The sequence below is a fragment of the Falco rusticolus genome, chromosome 4 (assembly GCF_015220075.1).
Source record: "Falco rusticolus isolate bFalRus1 chromosome 4, bFalRus1.pri, whole genome shotgun sequence".
Classification (NCBI taxonomy): Eukaryota; Metazoa; Chordata; class Aves; order Falconiformes; family Falconidae; genus Falco; species Falco rusticolus.
In genome coordinates, this window is record NC_051190.1 from 7,980,130 (window position 1) to 7,993,211 (window position 13,082).

At 44.8% G+C, this 13,082-nt stretch overlaps 2 protein-coding genes across 2 annotated transcripts in view; one reads left to right on the plus strand and one right to left on the minus strand.

Moving 5' to 3' along the window:
- Positions 1–1,122: 1,122 nt before the first annotated feature.
- Positions 1,123–6,337, minus strand: EMC3 (ER membrane protein complex subunit 3). The gene is made up of 8 exons (XM_037385584.1): positions 6,098–6,337; positions 5,838–5,895; positions 5,157–5,250; positions 4,358–4,462; positions 3,822–3,903; positions 3,591–3,670; positions 2,919–3,001; positions 1,123–1,362 (listed from the first exon to the last, which is right to left on the minus strand). The coding sequence occupies exons 1-8, from the start codon at positions 6,250–6,252 to the stop codon at positions 1,234–1,236; spliced, it is 786 nt and encodes a 261-aa protein (XP_037241481.1). The 5' UTR covers positions 6,253–6,337; the 3' UTR covers positions 1,123–1,233.
- A 115-nt stretch (positions 6,338–6,452) lies between these two features.
- Positions 6,453–13,082, plus strand: part of FANCD2 (FA complementation group D2) — a 53,430-nt gene continuing 46,800 nt past the window's right edge. The window contains exons 1-7 of the mRNA XM_037385568.1: positions 6,453–6,560; positions 7,287–7,377; positions 8,149–8,283; positions 8,863–8,930; positions 9,845–9,948; positions 10,494–10,557; positions 11,474–11,526. Coding sequence (XP_037241465.1) covers positions 7,311–7,377; positions 8,149–8,283; positions 8,863–8,930; positions 9,845–9,948; positions 10,494–10,557; positions 11,474–11,526 — 491 coding nt within the window. The 5' untranslated portion in view covers positions 6,453–6,560; positions 7,287–7,310. The remainder of the gene's footprint in view (positions 6,561–7,286; positions 7,378–8,148; positions 8,284–8,862; positions 8,931–9,844; positions 9,949–10,493; positions 10,558–11,473; positions 11,527–13,082) is intronic.

A 13,082-nucleotide genomic window follows, 5' to 3' on the forward strand; every position in this document is an offset into this window, starting at 1 on the left:
GAAAACAGGCTGCGTCTCAGTCCTGGCTCAGCTCCTGCTTTGAAGAGGGTGTGCAATTTCACCCCAAGAAAAAGGGTCCAGAATAAAGAAAACAACAGCCACAAAGTGTGGAAGAGCTTCTGTTTAAGAAGCGTTTCCCCAGGTTAGGACTCTGCTCCCTGGGGAAGACATCTGAGGAGCTCCTGCAGAAGGACAAACCAGGAGCAATTGCTCCCTGTTCTCTACAGGGTGAGAAGATGCTCAGGCAGGTGGCTTAAAACAGGGTATTTATTTTCAGTAAATAACTGAGTGGGGACTACAGGGAGCAGCCAGGCACCCTTGCTAGGTGTACATCCTGCTGCTAGTGGGGCAGGCAGGAGGGGTCTGGGGGCAATCTGAGGTGCTTATAAATGGACTTGGGTAGGATTAAATTAACCGGGAAACAGCGCGTGTGTTTGCTACCTCTGCATGGAAATGCCACCTCTGGCTCCCTGCTGCCCAAAGACCTCTGAGGAGCTGCTCTGCCCAGGAACGGCAGCAGCAAAGAGGGGGCCAGAAGGTGCCCCCATGACCCCTGGTGCATCCAGCAGTGGGTTGACCAGGGCAGAAGCGAGCAGATGGCATTTCGCAGCGCTGGGGAGCCTTGGTGCAGGCTTGGATACAAGAAGGCGGCGAGCTGTCCCGTGCTTTGCTATGGGCAAGTGGTGAGTATCTCCCTCTTGCTTTTGCTTCTCAGAAAGTTTCAAGCCCAAATTATTCTAACAGGAAAAAAAATAATAAAAAGAGGAAGGACAACCACTGCTTTCAGAAACAGAATCCTCATGCTGCTTTGAAGATGTGATAGATACGTTGTTGCTGTCAGTTTTGAACTACTAATGGAATGATGTTGTCTTAATTTTTCAAAAGCAAAGGATAAGAAATGGGCACTATTTGTACTTTTTTGGTCTCATGAAGTTTTAAGTTGCTTAACTCAAGCAAGCTTTCTCTGTGTGTACTACAACTATAATTTTTGAGGTCTTTTCTCCAGCATATGTTTCCTTTGAAGAGAAACACAACTCCAGCTAGAGACCCCTACCGAGAGCCTTCGGCTCAAATACAACATACTCAGTCCTGGGGCTCGAATCAAAGATAAAAAACTGCAGCTCTGAACATGGCGTTTTTCTTTTATTCTCAACCTTGCTAAAATACATTATATAGTTTTAAGTAACTTTTCAAATTACTTTTACAAGAAGAGACAAAAGCTTATTCTCAAATTCAGAAGATGGAGGTCTGAAGTTCTTCCTTAAACATGCCTTCAAAATGGAGGTCTTTTGCCATGAGCTCTTCTTCTACATCTTCTAAGGCCCACTGATGATCAGTCAATTCTAAAGCTTCCCATTCCGTCTGCATTGACAATACACAGAGGCAGAGAAAGGAGAGCAACACACTGTTAAAGTAGTTCGACAAGAGCTATCTGTAGTGCTTACCTTCAAAACTGCAACAAAAAACCACGTTCCATTAAGAATGGGGCAGTCCTGTCAACTCTCTGAAATTGGGTGGTGTACACTTGGGCATTAGATAGTTGGTCAATACTGGTACATCACAGAAATTAGAAAAACTACATCACGTACTTATTTGAAAGCCATCCAACTTTCTGGAGTAGTCCATTTCTTCTGAAACAGCTGTCTACAGAAACACAGCCAGTTCTGTTCTGGGGGGTCATGTGTGTCCTGGTTAGTTAAATTTTTTTGGTTCGGAGACATTTAATAAAAACAGTTACAGGCCAAAAAGTTTGCTACTGATCACTGACTTGATATGCCTCATTAGACTGTTCTCCAACCAACAAGCTCCTTGGAGCTGCAGTTTATTAATTCATTAAGCCAGGCATTCATAGCAGTATGAGAAATATCTCCCTTGCTGCTCGTTTTCCACCACCTATGAACACAATATCTCCTCCTCTTAGCCCTTTAAGCATTGCTCCAGTCAGCATTGTGGAATAAGCTGCATACAGTGTGCAAAACCATGTCATGTGATGCCCAGCAAGAGATTTTTACTTCTTGGCCAGAACGCTTCTCCTGCAATATGGGCTTGTTTTCTTTGTTGCTGCTGGGTTTAGGTCCCTACAGGGCTGAACAGCAAAATTGCTCTGGCTCACCAGTACCGGAAAGAAAGCGGAGGGGTGCAAGCCAGGAGAGTGCATGGTACTGGCTGAAACAGCACCTCAGTGCCAGGTTTGTGACGGAACAGTCCCTGCTGGAGCAGAGCTGCAGGCTGCAGCATCCTGCTTCCCTGGCTGAGCCTCTGGCGGGGTGATGTGGGTTGTTTTAATCAGGAATGTTATTCAATACAAGAAACTGCAGAAGCAGACCATCCTGGCTTCCCAGGTGGCAGGCTGTGTGTGGATAAATCTCTACTACAGTAAGTAAAAACAGAAAACAGGACCTTCCCTTCACTCATAAACTAGGGCTGTGAAAGGTAGAATGAGTGTAGTAGGTGCCTACAGAGACTGCTTAGGACAAGTTCAAAACATAGTCAAATCCTGGTAGATTTTCTGTTGAGTTAACTTGCTTATTGGTTTGTTGGGGTTTTTTTACCCAAGTTCCATCATGTGCCTGCAGGACTTGTACTCAGCTGCACTAGTAACAACTTTTTGGGAGCCAGCTTCTGCTTGGAACTAGATCTCAAGGGAAAGAAAAAAAATCTTCCTCTGCAAGAGCAGAAGATGGCACGTGATTTCAGCTTTTGTATCAGGAATGACTAACTAATCAGGCTTACCTCAGGGTATGAGCGCTCTGCCAGACCCAGGGCAACTTTCATACCCTTCATCAGTTGTCAGCTCTAATTTTAGGAACAGGAATCCAGAGCAATTCCCTTACTTGACACAGGGAGAGGCCAAGTTTACACAGAGCCTAAGATCCTGTAAGTTTACAGCAAACAGGAGTGCAGTGGGAATACTGTACCTTAAATGCTTTGTTAGTGTCTGCTGGCATGGCCATTGCTGCTCCTGTCATTTGTTCTTGCATCACCCTGGACTGATCTGCAGCTACAAGAGAAATGAGGGGTTGATTTTTGTGTCATTTAAACAGCACTTCCCAGAGCACAGTGCCACCAAGCTGGTTTCTACCTATAGACTAGAACGCTGCAGAAACACCCAGAATGCAATACTAATGTGCCAGAAAGTTCTGACAAGACATCTTGTTCCCAAGCCCTACATCTTAGCTAAGTTTACATAAATATGTGACAAATTGAGAAGAGTAGTCTTCTACATTCCAGTACCCCCAAAAACAGTACCTGTCCTGCATCTAGCATTAAGAAACCTTTGCAGCTTTCCTTAAAATGACACTTGCTAGAAGTAAAAGCCAACCTGAGAGCAAAATTTCTGTACAACAATTTGACGGGAAGGAAAGTGAATTACCATGGAAGTTTACTAGCAGTTGGCCAGTGGCTGGTACAGGTTTGGATTTTTGCTGCAGGTGATGTCAAACCTGGCCAGTGGAGAGTAATCTCGCAGAAGCGAGAGAGGCTTTCAAGAGCTCTTTGGCTCGAAATTTAGAAATCCTTCCCTAGCCTCCCTCAGAAGTCATCCCATGGAAGAAGCAGCCAGCTCTTTCACAGAAATGATGATGTCTTACCATTATCTTGGCCCAGGATGAGAGTATAAATGCTTCTGAGTCCAAACACATTCAAGAAGTACCAGGAAGCAGAGCTCACCCTGATAAATCAGAACAAGCATGGTTGATTTCAGTTCAAAGCTGGCTCATGATCTCATTTCAGAATCACGCACAGACCATTCAAGGGTTATTAACACATTCAAAATTTTCCAAGTGAGTATTTGACCTCTGTTGCTGAGGATACAGGCTTACCAGGATGCATCTAAAGTGAGCAGTTCAATTCCCTGCTGCAGCATTGGTTTAAAACGCAGCGTCAGAGGAAATGGGACCTTTGCTGCAGGATAAAAAAAAAAAAAAAAAAAGAAAAAAGCCTAGCTTCACAAAGTGACACTACGTAATCGCAAAGCAAATGGCAAAGTGAGTAGATAGTTCTATTCCACAGTAACCAACTCCCTGGACGAGTTCAGAGGAAAATCCGCTGTGTCAACCTGAAATTTAGGCAGTTTTAATAAATTTAAATATTGGTTTTGCCACTACAATTGTTCCCAAATACACAAGCTATTTTCTTTGTGACTGTGGCTGGTACTGTGAAAACAGTTTTCCCTTCTTTGCTATGGAGCAAGCAAATCAATGCAGTTCACGTAGTGAATAGTGGCAGTGCCACAAGCCAAATTCATGCTGCTTCTAATCAACTGCTTTCAAGTAAAGCAGCAAATCTCTGATGCAGCCCAGACCCTTAAGGTCATCGTCACAAACACGGCCAGACCCACGTTATTCCAGACGCTTACTTGTGACAAATCCTGAAAATGTCATGTTGATCCAACCACCGATGAGGATCATAGGCAGAACGTTGGTTACATTCCCTTTCATCATATCTGTCAACATGGTAGGATCTGCAAATGATAGATTTGATGTAAAGTAGCAGTATATCACAATAAAGGGAAACAAGACATTACTTCACCAGTATCAGCTATTTTAATTAAGAAACTGCATGAGAGATAAGTCCTATCCTATTACCTAGCCCTTATCTATTTTCCACTGTTGTAAAATACTTTGCAAAATGAGAGGAGCAGCCAGTGTGGCAGTGGCTGCTTTGTCTGTTTACAGACTGCTGTGTCTGACCTATTTCTTTGCTTCCCCTGTTTGACCCCATCCCTTGCTCCAGACTGCTGAACTTGCTTGACCCCTCTGTGAGCTGATGTAGCTAGAAAAGGGACAATGAACTATCCAGCTAATTTGCTGCTGAGGACTTTGGTTGTGTTAATATGTTAAATCAGTTTAGAGAAGGTCCTGCAGGAGCTGGTGCAAAAAAGTGAGAGCAGGAGTTCCCATTTCTGGCAACACTTGTGGTTGTGGTCTTGAGAGATGCTGCAGGCAGCTGGAGGTTGAAGTTATGCGAGATGAAGTGACCTAAGTGTTGCTACCAAATAGAGGGATCTTGCTCCTCCCCTCCTCCCCAATACCCAGCTGCACAGTCCCACCCCCTCCCTCACATTCACTGAACTCTTGGCGAGTTGATTCACCTTCCTACCTTGGCAGAAAATTACAGGTTTTCTGCCTGGCTATGAATATGGTACTTTAACATACCTGTCATGGGTGAAGGAGGCACTACCTTTCTTTTCGTTTTCTTAAAAAATCCATCCTCTGGGTTATTAAAAAAATATTTCCGGGTCAGGAAAGACTGAAAACAAAAAAAAGCCAATGCCAACACCATAAGAAATGAAAGGACAGAAGCATTACTTCTTGCTCAAACACGCAGTCATCTTACGAGCTTTCACGACACGTCCTTCTTTCTTGGCGAGGTATTTCCCCGCCTGTATGCTCTAAAGCTCCTCGCTTTTCTGTTTCCCTGGATTCAGAGTGCCGCCTCTCCAGCTTTCTAAATTTCTTAAAATAATTCTAAGAATTCTCTGAAGAAGAAGCCAGGCTTGCTGGTTCAGTACTGATACCGGTCCATTGGACATTTTCATTCCCCCAGCTGACTTCTGGATTTTGCAATTACATATTTAGCAGCAGCTGAGCCAATATGAGCGACTGATTTTTAGCTCAGCAAACATTACAGCTGACATTGTACGACCACGCCGTTATCCCAAGTTTTTTTTAAAGCCTTGGGACCCCGTGGGCCACTAGTGTGGTATCAGATACAGCCGCCCAGCATCCGAGAGCATCTCTACCCACGGCGCTCCGCTAATACAGCTTCTCGCTTCGTGCTTCTTTCCGAGTTACCCTCTTCGTAAAGCATAAAACCATTCGCGCAGGCCCGTGTACCTGTTTTGGAATGTATTTTCCATTTTCCCGAAGGACTCTGCTCCGAATCAGGACTTGGCTGGAAAAGAGACATGTGGCGTTAGCGGCACGGCCGCAGGCGGGAGCGGGCCTGCCGCTGCCCTTCCCGGCCGGCGGGCGGCAGCCGGGCCGGGGGAACCGCGGGGAAGGCGGATGCGAGGCGGCGCCAGGTCCTCCGCGGCTGAGGGGGCCCGGGCTCGGGCGGGGCCCGGGCCGAGGCGGGCCCCGGCGGCGGCCCTGACCTGTCGGACACCTGCTCCTGCGTGAGCCTCTTGTCGCTCTGGAGGAGGATGGAGACGTAGTGCCGGATCATGCCCACGAAGAAGGTGATGAAGACGATGGGCAGCACCACCCACAGGCGGATGTTGGAGTCCAGCAGCAGCTCGGGCTCGCTCATCGTGGCGGCGCCGCTCCCGGACCCGGACCCGGCTCCGGCCGCCCCCGGGCCGCCCCCAGGCCCCGGCTCCGCTTCCGCTTCCGGGCCCGGCCCTTCCGCCCGCCGCCGGAAGGGCAGGGCCGCGCGCCACTGGCGGGAAGCTCGAGCGCGAGCGGCGGCTGCGTCGTGTCGCGTCCTGGCGGGCGGCTCCGACCGGGGGGTGGCGGCTCCCGCAGCGCGGCTCCGGCGGGGCCCCGGCGGCCGGGTCTGCCCTGCCCTGCCCTGCCTGGGGACACCGACGGCCCCGCGCCGCTCCGCGCCTTGCTGAGGTGCGGGGAGAGGCGGGGAGGGCAGGGAAGGGGAGGGGAGGTGGGGTGCGGGAACGGGATTGCAGGCGGCTGCCGCGGGAGTCGGGGCGCTCGGGGATACGCGCAGTAAGGCGAGGGCTGCCGGGGGTGAGCGCCCTGCTTCGCCCCGTCCGTCTGCGCCTCGGGCCAGGGAAGGCTGGTGGAGGTTCCTCGCAACTTTCTTTGCTTTCAGTTGTTGCGCTCTCACGTTTTATGTGAATAATTTTAGTAGCCTTTGCCAAAGAACTGGAATTTAGCATGAGATGATCAGGCATCTTAATGACTTTTAAAGTGAGCCGAGATGTATTTTTTCTTTTTAATCTCTGCCACCCACCAAAAGCGGACAAGTCGGGTGGTGGTTTGTGCTGACAGAACTTGACCTTGTCCTGGGTTAGGAGCGTGAACGGGGTCAGCTAACACCGGTGCCTGAATGAAGAGCTAAGCCTTGCTTTATGAGGAACTGAATTTTAGAAAAAAAGTGATGTTACACTATTTAAATATGACAAGCTCTAAAATTCCAACCTGTACAGCAGAAAAATGTGGCGTGATACTGGTTAACCAGCCAATCTGCCCTTCTTTGAGCAATTTCAGTTTCTGGAGCATTCCCCTTCACTATTCACTAATACATTCCAAACTTGCTTACAAAAACCCATCCAAATTAGAGTCATGTCTCCTTTGCTCACTTGTCTTTTTCCTGCATTTTAATAGGATAAAACCAAAGGTTTTGTTACCATGGTTTCAAAAAGGAAATTGTCAAAAGCTGATGCTTCTGGAGAGAGCCACAACACAGACTTGCCACGTAGGTGCTCAGGTATACTCTTACAGGGGAATGGGGACTTCTTGATAGAGGCAACATCTCCCAAGCAGGGGGAAGGCCAAAATGACAGTTTTGATAATGCTGATTGTTAATGACACTGTCGATCTTGGAACACTTTTTTAATCACAATAAAACCGCTAAAAGCAATGCCATATCTTTTCTCAGTCCCTCCGTTCTCATACCTTTGATCAGTGTTTACCATCTTGACCTTTGCTGTCTTTAGAGTCTGCAGATGAATCATATTTGATCAAAAGTGATATCTATGAATCAAACCAAAATAACCTCTCTTCATAGCTGGAGGGAAGATAATTATTTTTGCTTTAGCCAATGAGCGGATACCTAAGAGACAGGTCTGGTGGGGGAACCTATATTAAATTTGTGCTTTTCAGACCAGAGGAAAGTATGTGCTTTAGCATTGCTCATAATCTGTTAGTGGAGGTGTCTCCCACAGGAGTAAGCCACTGAAGGTGTATCTTAACTGTCTTTGGTTACGGATCATTAAAAGGGGTGAGCAGGAAATGTGCCTTCCTGGTGTCATGCTGCAAGGATAACTGCTTTATAGGATCTGATTGGCGTCTGAGTTGGCTGCTGACTGCTATCAGATGTCAGCATGGTTTGTTGGTCTGGTCCTGTAAGTGTATTCCTGTGTTTCTCTAATTTCTTACTAGAAGGTTAATTTTGAATTAGTTGTTTATGTGAAGGATGCTTGCTATTTTTATTGTATATTTGATGTAGCATGTTTTGTTTTCTCAGAGACAAAGAAGTTGCGGATTTCTGATAAAGAAAATGCCTTTGCCCATGGTGGAGTGGAGAATGAGGGAATCTTTGAAGAGCTTCTTAGGACATCAGGAATTGTACTGAAAGCTGGGGAGGGACAAAATGAAATAGGTATGAGTTTAACACTTGTGCTCTCTGCTTGTATCTGAAAACATGCAAAGATGACTGGTACAAAGTGAAGATGCATTTATCTTGCGGTCTAAAAATGCTTGAGCCAGGTTTTTCCAAAGTTCAAGCAAACCTTCATCTGGCCTCTTATTTGTTATAGACCTTTTGAATTGCACAGTGCCAGCTGAATTAAGTGTATCACCTAAACTCATTATACCAGCTTTTTGGATATATACCTGTTAAGTCAAAAGACTTCTGAAAGGTTATTGGAGATACATGGAATAAGATTGGACTGCATCTGTTATTACAGTATCAAGTGACAGAGGCAGGAGCTCTGAAACGGGAAAACAAACATGTCATAGTTGCCTTTCACTATTAGGCCTTTCTAGTGCTTTTAGCTACTCTCAGCCCAGACTGGAGAAAGCACAAGTGGTGATACCACTCAGGCTTTTGCTAACTGGACTTCTCAATAGAGCAAGTGCAGAAGTATTGGTGGATGGGCTTGAGAACTCGTACTTAGTGTAGCTGCTGTATGGATAAAATGTGTCTGGTCCTTTATTTTCTTTTAAACTTTCTCCTTAGCTGTAGATCAAATGGCTTTCCAGAAGAAGCTCTGCCTGGCCCTGGAGAAGCACCCCACTTACCCAGGTGTAAGTAATGGAGTATGCTTTGGCAGGAGCCAGCTTTAAAAGTGTTTGCTGTGTAGCAAAAGATGGAAATGCATTGCCTGTCCCTGCTAGTCCCATACAAAAGTATATAACACAGTAGCTTATCATGGATTTCTGTGGTCCAGTTTTGCCAGTTCTCTCAGTGTTGCTATTCCAACCTCTTGGTCCCATTGTCCTTCTATGTATACCAAGTCCTTCTATGTATACTAAGAGACAGTGCTACGTCTGTCTCTTCTCAGCTGTTATGTCTGAAGAGTCAGAAAAAGATGACCAGCCTGTGCCTCTGTTGAACCAGCCTTGGGGTGCATGCTCCAAGACTGGTTTCTCACAATTCCAAGCAGAAGTTCTGCACTTCCACTGCCATGTCCTGTCAAAGTAATTAGTTGGCTATATTACTCAATAGACAAAGACCCTTAAGGGAGAAAAATCACTTGCTTAACGTTCTAGTGGAGGCTGTGTTGGCTGTGTTTTGTGTTGGCTGGGGGCTGGCAGCATTAAAACTGCCACAATGTGGTGCTCCTCTCCAGTCAACAAGGCCAGGAGGAAAGTCCTGAGGCTGGTGATTTGACTGCAGATGTTTTTTGGGTGCAGCTCTCGTTGCATTAAATATTATTGTCTCAGCTGAACAGGAAGAAAGGCAAAGCCCTTGTAAATCAAAGTAAAATGTGAGACTGTTGCTTTAGAGTTACTTTGTACAACAACCAGCGTTTCCTTTTGGAAATGGTTTTGAATAGAGTTTGTTTATTATCAGGCATTCCTTCCATCGTGATTTCTGTCCGTCTGCAGTTCTCTGGCTAGCTCTTCCCTGTTCTTGTCATCTGCTTACAAAGTGTCCTGAAAGACACCAGTTGATCGGGGCGCCTTTTTGGGAAGTGGATAACATCTCCGCTTTGCAGGTTGTGAAGCAATTCATCAGTGGCTTGGAATCTCACATCAAGGACAGGAACCAGTTCAAGAACTGTCTCTTGCCGTGCACTCCTGTACGGACAGAGGGGTCAAGGTCAGGTAAAATGTATTTTATCCTCCCCTTCAGTCAGAGCCAGTCTCTAGTTTAGTTAAATGTCACATAACATGGAGCAGAGTGGAGGGAAAGGCCATACCTTCAGCTGATGCATAACAAGACTCGTTTGTTATGCTGAAGTGGTTGGTGTAATATATTGCTGTTTAACAGCAGTAAGTTTAAAGTGGTACATCCAGGAATTTACTAGCTGCCTGTGGTATGTGTTGGGCTCTTGGCATTTAATGGCAAGAACCAAATACTGGGGAAAAAATATTTGATAAGACTGGTCAAGATCAACTGTTTTGAGAATTTTTCCGGGAGATACAACGTAATCACAGAGACTTCTGCATTTCCAGTTCACACCTAGTCTTGTAGAGTAAGCTCGTTCAGAGCTGAAGGGCAGTTTTAAGATTTTGTGCATCTGTGGTTACCATAAGTTGTTGTAAGTGGATTTAAAAAAAAACAAACAAACAAGAAATGGAAAGAGTTACAGCCTGTTCTAACACGTTTTTATTACAACTGTGGTGTAATCTTTCATCTTGCAGGACTCTGGTGCACTCATATTGTGAAAGCCTCATAAAACTGCTTCTCGGAATTAAGATCTTACAGGTGTGGACACCTTAGTTGCTCTGTACAGTGATGTTGATTTATTTAGGGATCCTTTTGCTTGCAGAACTAGAGGATTAATAGAACTGGTTGTGAGGCAGATGAGAGTGCATCTGAAATGTGTCCAATTTGTTGTTTCTGTAGGGACACAAAGATGCTCACAGCCTGGAGCTCATGGCATAGAGGAAGAGACAGAGGGAACTGGGTTTGATCACTTTTAAGAAGAGAAGATTTGGGGAGATTTTGTAGTCTTAAAATACCTAGTTGCATGGTGTAGAGAAAACAGAGCCAGACTCTTCTCAAAGGTGAACAGGGGCAGGATGAGACATGACAGCTCAGGTCACCCACAGGAAATTCTGATAGGATAGAACCTCTTCCACTGTGGACAATGTTTTCTTTAAGTGCTAGAACAGGTATGCTAGAGAGGTGATTGAAACTCCATTACTGGAGGAAATTGAATCTTGGAAGTGTTTAAAAATCTGTCAAGGTGCTTGGGCCAGGATTAAAGTGGGGAAGAATTGGACCTGCAAAGGGAATGGCAAAAGCATGTGGGCGCTGTTTTCAAACTTACCTAAAGTTGATGCTTTAGATTCCTGTGCAGTGAAAAGCAACTCAGCCAGTCTGAGACAGAGAGCTTTGTTTGGCCCAGAGGAATTGTACATCCTGCCTATATGCTCTGATTTTATTAGATTTTGTGGATAGCTTATGCCCCTCTTGGCATTTGTGGGTTTCAGGCTGTATGCCACCTTTCTGGCATTAGGCAAGAGATTTCTTATACAGGAGATATTTTTGTTTGTCCTTTTGAGTATTTTATTATCTATGCATATTTCATCTTTTGTGAAAGATCAGTTTTGGTGGCAGTGCCACAGCACAAGCCATAAATAATCATCCTAACACTGTCTTTTTGCCTTTCTTCTAGCCTGCTGTCATAACACTGTTGTTGGAAAAGATCCCTGAATTCTTTTTTGACATGTGAGTATAGAACATCTTCTCTCTGCCCTGAAATGAAATTTCTTCTTTTGGACAATCACCAGCTGTTTGACTTTAACTGTTACTTCAGATTTACCTGAATGGATTTTTGCACTGATGTTTTTTTCTTCATACGTGTGTAAAACTATCTGTGAGGTACCATGACTTTAAACTTTTGGATGCATAAAGCAGAAGAGATGTAGACATACCTCATGACTGATAATGCTTTTCGTAGCTAGTGGCACAAGCTTGGGAAGTTCAAGTTTCAGCAGAGGGACTACAGAGTGTCTCATTATTTAAAAAAAGATGGCAGAGTTTTAGGAGGCTACTAGATGCAAACAGTGTTCAAACAAGATAAACAAAAAGGATTGGTTGGTTTTTGAATATAGGACATCGTAGCAGAGTGAGAGATCTTGAAGTGCAACACAGGCAAGACTTGAACACTTAAGCTCTTTTTCCATTGCCTTGATGCTTGTTACAGTCAGTGGAGCAGGTCAAGCGACAGAAAGAAGCTGAGGCTGTCCCTGATACAGTATTTGTTTCAGTGCTGAATATCAAGCAGAATACAAATGCTGTACAGGGTTGAGTCTGAGAAATTGTCTCAGACTGAAATGTTGTTAGGGGTGTGCTTAACACAAAGAAGTCACAAGGACTGAATTGTTTTCACCCAAGAATTCTAAAAGATCTTGGATGTAAAAGTGATAAGCTGTTAATTGTGCTGTGAACCCTTTAGGAAGTCTTAAAAATGGATGATGTTACACTTGTCTCCTATGAAGTTGTAACAAGACTTTTTTTATGTATTAATGACCAGTTAAAAATTGTGGGGAGGTGAAAAAAAGAACTAAGTGGTCCATTTTGCAGTAAAAGGAGCAAGGTCCCACGAAGATCTGGGTTGTTCAGCATGTTTGTAAGTGAAAAGGGAATTGTAAAGTAAGGTAACAATTTATGGTAACAATTTCCAGCATATTCTAATCTAAACCTAATTGTGAAGAACAATAGAGGTTTTTTCTGCGACTGCCTGCTGGTTTTTGGTTTGTTTAATTATGGGACAAGAAACGACATTCATTATGGCTAGTCTGTAACCATAGCTGTACTGACTGACCAATTTCTCCCCTGTTGTAAAAGCATGGACGTATCAGACCTCTGCAGGTTTAGTCATTGTCTGGACAGAGGACGTTCAATTTATTGACTCGCTGTAGGAGGGGTGGGGGGAGCTTGGTTTATCCATGTGATTTGGCAACAGCCAGCTTATTAATACGTATGTGCTCACAGACCAGTGTGACCAGAAGTTACAGAAGAGGGGGGACATCTTAGACAGTACAGCTCCATAAACCTTGTTTTCTTAGAAAATTAGACTAAAAATAATCCTGATTATTTAAACACAATGACAAACTCAGTGTTTTGTTTGAGGAAAGGTATCTTGTGTGGGTGCTTCTTTTTGTTTCTTATTTTTAGTATCAGTTCCATGCTTAGCAGTAGACAAAGCAGCCAACAGAATATCAGGGAAGGAACTGGGAGCAAAATGGATAATATCATGTCACTGTAACTACATGGTACAA